The following is a 3,060-nucleotide window of genomic DNA, read 5'->3' as shown; positions in this document are numbered from 1 at the left end:
AGAATAAAGAAAGTACTTTTTTTTTTGCGCAAAAATAAAGATAGTACTTGCTCTAACAACAGAGCAAGGGGCCCTTGAGGGTTTGGGACCCGACATACCGCGTCCTCTCTCTCTCTCTCTCTCTCTCTCTCTCTCTCTCTCTCTCTCTTCATTCACTTTAGTTCTTTCAAGCGAAGTGAAGTGTCCCTTGTATTTGTGCGGAGTACTAGATCCGAGCTAAACCCTTACACACTTCCACTGCACCTGACAACCAAACTATCAAGAAAGTATGAATATGTATGACACAAGGTTTCGCACATGTCATGCTGCAAGGTTTTATTCAATGTAAAACGTCCACACAGAGATCCAATATGAAACTGTCACAAAATTTGTGAACTTTGAGCTATGAATCGAAGAGAGAGAGAGAGAGAGAGAGAGAGAGAGATCATCCACCTAAATAAACCCTCTTAATACTAACAATCATCAAGAAGCGTGAGAATGCAACATGAGATTTCCCTGTGTGAGTCAATTAGTAGGTTAATCACTCAAAGTAGCATTGAAACCAATCTAGACAGATTCTTCAGCCATCATAAACAATGGTGCCCAAGCTGAAAGTCGGCGAATAGAAAACTGTTTGGCTCTTCATCACAAAGATCTCACCACCAAAAAGGGACATAACTTCCACCGAAATGGATTGGCGTCTCACCACCGCCTCGGTGGAATATATCTATCCTTGTTGTGTGAAATTTGTCTATGAACTGAAGGTCTGTCATCACGGTGATAACCTTTGCTCCTACTATGCGAAATAGCAGTTCTAAGCATACCTTCAGTCTCAACCATACTAGGGACTCGTTCATACTGCAAGATGGTGAAAAAACCCTTCCAGGCATCATATGGGTCTCTTTTTATGCTGTGTACCTTATAAATTCTCTTCACAAGCTCCACCAAATGGGCTGCCATTGCAACGGGGGGAAACCCATAAGTCTCATCTAGCTTGCTTCTCCATCTCATCAATGCTCTCATGAAATTAGCCTGCAGCATCATAAGCCGTAGCCCTGTTTGGCTTGCCTTAAAAGTGTCCTGCAAGCGACGACGCGCCGGAATGCCCAATTCTGCAAGCTCCGGTTTCTCCCTCAACACCCACTTCACATTTCTTGTCAAAAGCTCCTCCACCAAAGCAGAAGATAAAGCTGCCCAATCATACCCTTCATCCAACACCAGCGGCAAAATGGCCACAAACTCACCCAAGTCGGGTATATTCCTCTTGTTCCGTGCTTGCTATTGAAAGAGAAATAACACCAACATCTCCTGAGCCTTGGCTTTGATAACAGGGAAAGTATTTGATAACTTCACCAGCAGGTGAAAGAGAAGGCAGTAACCCTTAAAGGCATTCTCCGATGCCTGCAAAATAGCCCTTCGCGATGCAGCTTCCGTCAACTCATTGTCCATGTACTCATCACCTAATTCCGTGCAGCAGGAAATTCGGGTGTCGCATTCTGTCATCATCTTCACGATCATGGTGTTCATGAGCTTTGGGATTACATGCAAGAAACCAGTTGGAGATTGGTGGTTCGAGTTGAGCTTGACACTTTCAAGGAAACTTTGCAGTATGGGTACTGCTCGTACGAAGTGCTGATCGTCCAATCCGAGAGGGAAGAAGTGGGTGAATTGATGGCCACATATGCCCTGTCGTACCTTCTCTTTTTCAAATGCCTCGTGCGAAAGCATGTCAAAGGCATCAATGTGGAGGGCCTTTCTTTGCAAATTCGGAGTGTGGGGCAATGTCTCCTCTTGCAACCTTACCCCCACTCCTAATAAAGCCTCTTGGAAAGTCTTGCGTGTGAAAAAACAGACAAGCTCTCTCCTCAGCATGACATTGTATCGACGGAGCACATCACCTGCCATTCTAGGTGAAGCATTTCCGAGGTTGACGAGATCTTGATCCGAAAGGTGCTCAAAGATGATGAGCCAGACATGATCATGCAACATATGAAGGTGACCTTGATCCAAAGTGGGCGCATCTGTTTGAGAATGGGAAGTGCTCTGAACATCCAAATCTCCTACCATTTCCTCATCGCTTGGATCATCATTTACTGGGTATACTACCTTGCTTTGTAATCGCATAGATACTGTCTGGTTGAATCCACACCGCCCACAAAAGAAATCTGAAGACCTGAGAGCAATGTGAGTGTTACTTCGGAATCCGCCATAATCCTGTTCGATTCTGGGGGCAGAGAAGAAGGTGAGGAGTTGCAAGAAGAGGTACTTGAGGAGATAGGCAGGGGTATAGCCACCCATGTACTGAGAGCTAGTTTGGGGGTAACTCTGTTGCAGTCGCGGCTGAAGAATGTCGCAGCAAAGATGAGATCCAAAGACATTGGGGTGACCGGCGACGGGAGTGTTAATGACGACGCGCGGAGGCTGATGCGGGTAGGAGGGTAATATGGACACCGAAAGGTGGAGGCACTTGCCGCGAAGCGGGCCTTCGAGGGGAAAGAGAAGAAGGCACATGCAAGCGATGTTGCTTGGATCCACATGGATATGGATACCCGGAAGCGGCTCTTAGTACAACTCGCTGAGGTCTTTCTGCAAACGTTGGAGGGCAGCAGGAGACAAGCTCGCCATGGCGATCGTAGTTGCAGACTAAAAGCAGACCCAAAAACATCAAGACCTAATCTTAGCTCTAGCACATCTAGCCGAGCGGCCAGTCTCCAGCCATGAAACGATTCTTGCAAGAATCTTCCATGCAAGAATCTTCCACTATGGGCTGCCAATCTTGAGCACAACAGCTCAGGCCAGCCCTCGACGAGCCTGTTTATTGAAAAGCCCTGCTTTGATTGGATGGGAACGAGCGGTTGGCTATGGCTGGAAGAGGTGGGGTGTGGGCTACACAGGCCAGCCAGCCAGTTGGCGGCCAAAAAGGGAGCAGTACACGTAAGCTCACGCCCCTGTTAGATGCTCTTTGGCTGGCCGGCCGCCTTAGATGTGCTCGTGCTAAGATCTGTGTGTGTGTTTTTTGCCTTGTTCAAAGGGCAAAGGCACGACTAAAATAGAAATATGAAAAAAGTTGAGTTGTATTTT

At 46.9% G+C, this 3,060-nt stretch overlaps 1 protein-coding gene across 1 annotated transcript; it reads right to left on the bottom strand.

Annotated features, from left to right (window-relative positions):
• Positions 1 to 681: 681 nt before the first annotated feature.
• On the bottom strand, positions 682 to 2,277 carry LOC147455555 (uncharacterized). Its single transcript, XM_086513728.1, has 2 exons — positions 1,333 to 2,277; positions 682 to 1,257 (listed from the first exon to the last, which is right to left on the bottom strand). The coding sequence occupies exons 1-2, from the start codon at positions 2,275 to 2,277 to the stop codon at positions 682 to 684; spliced, it is 1,521 nt and encodes a 506-aa protein (XP_086369854.1).
• Between the last annotated feature and the right edge of the window lie 783 nt (positions 2,278 to 3,060).

This window comes from Adiantum capillus-veneris, chromosome 6, assembly GCF_014529385.1.
Source record: "Adiantum capillus-veneris isolate H3 chromosome 6, ASM1452938v2, whole genome shotgun sequence".
NCBI classification, from domain to species: Eukaryota; Viridiplantae; Streptophyta; class Polypodiopsida; order Polypodiales; family Pteridaceae; genus Adiantum; species Adiantum capillus-veneris.
This window is presented reverse-complemented; position numbering and strand designations above follow the sequence as displayed.

What these genes read in the sequence shown, in the direction of transcription:
- LOC147455555 (XM_086513728.1), bottom strand. Translation starts at nt 2,277, where the DNA reads ATGGGTGGCTATACCCCTGCCTATCTCCTCAAGTACCTCTTCTTGCAA. An exon ending in GCCTTCTCTTTCACCTGCTG is followed by an intron (nt 1,258 to 1,332) that starts GTGAAGTTATCA and finishes CTCTTTCAATAG; the next exon opens with CAAGCACGGAACAAGAGGAA.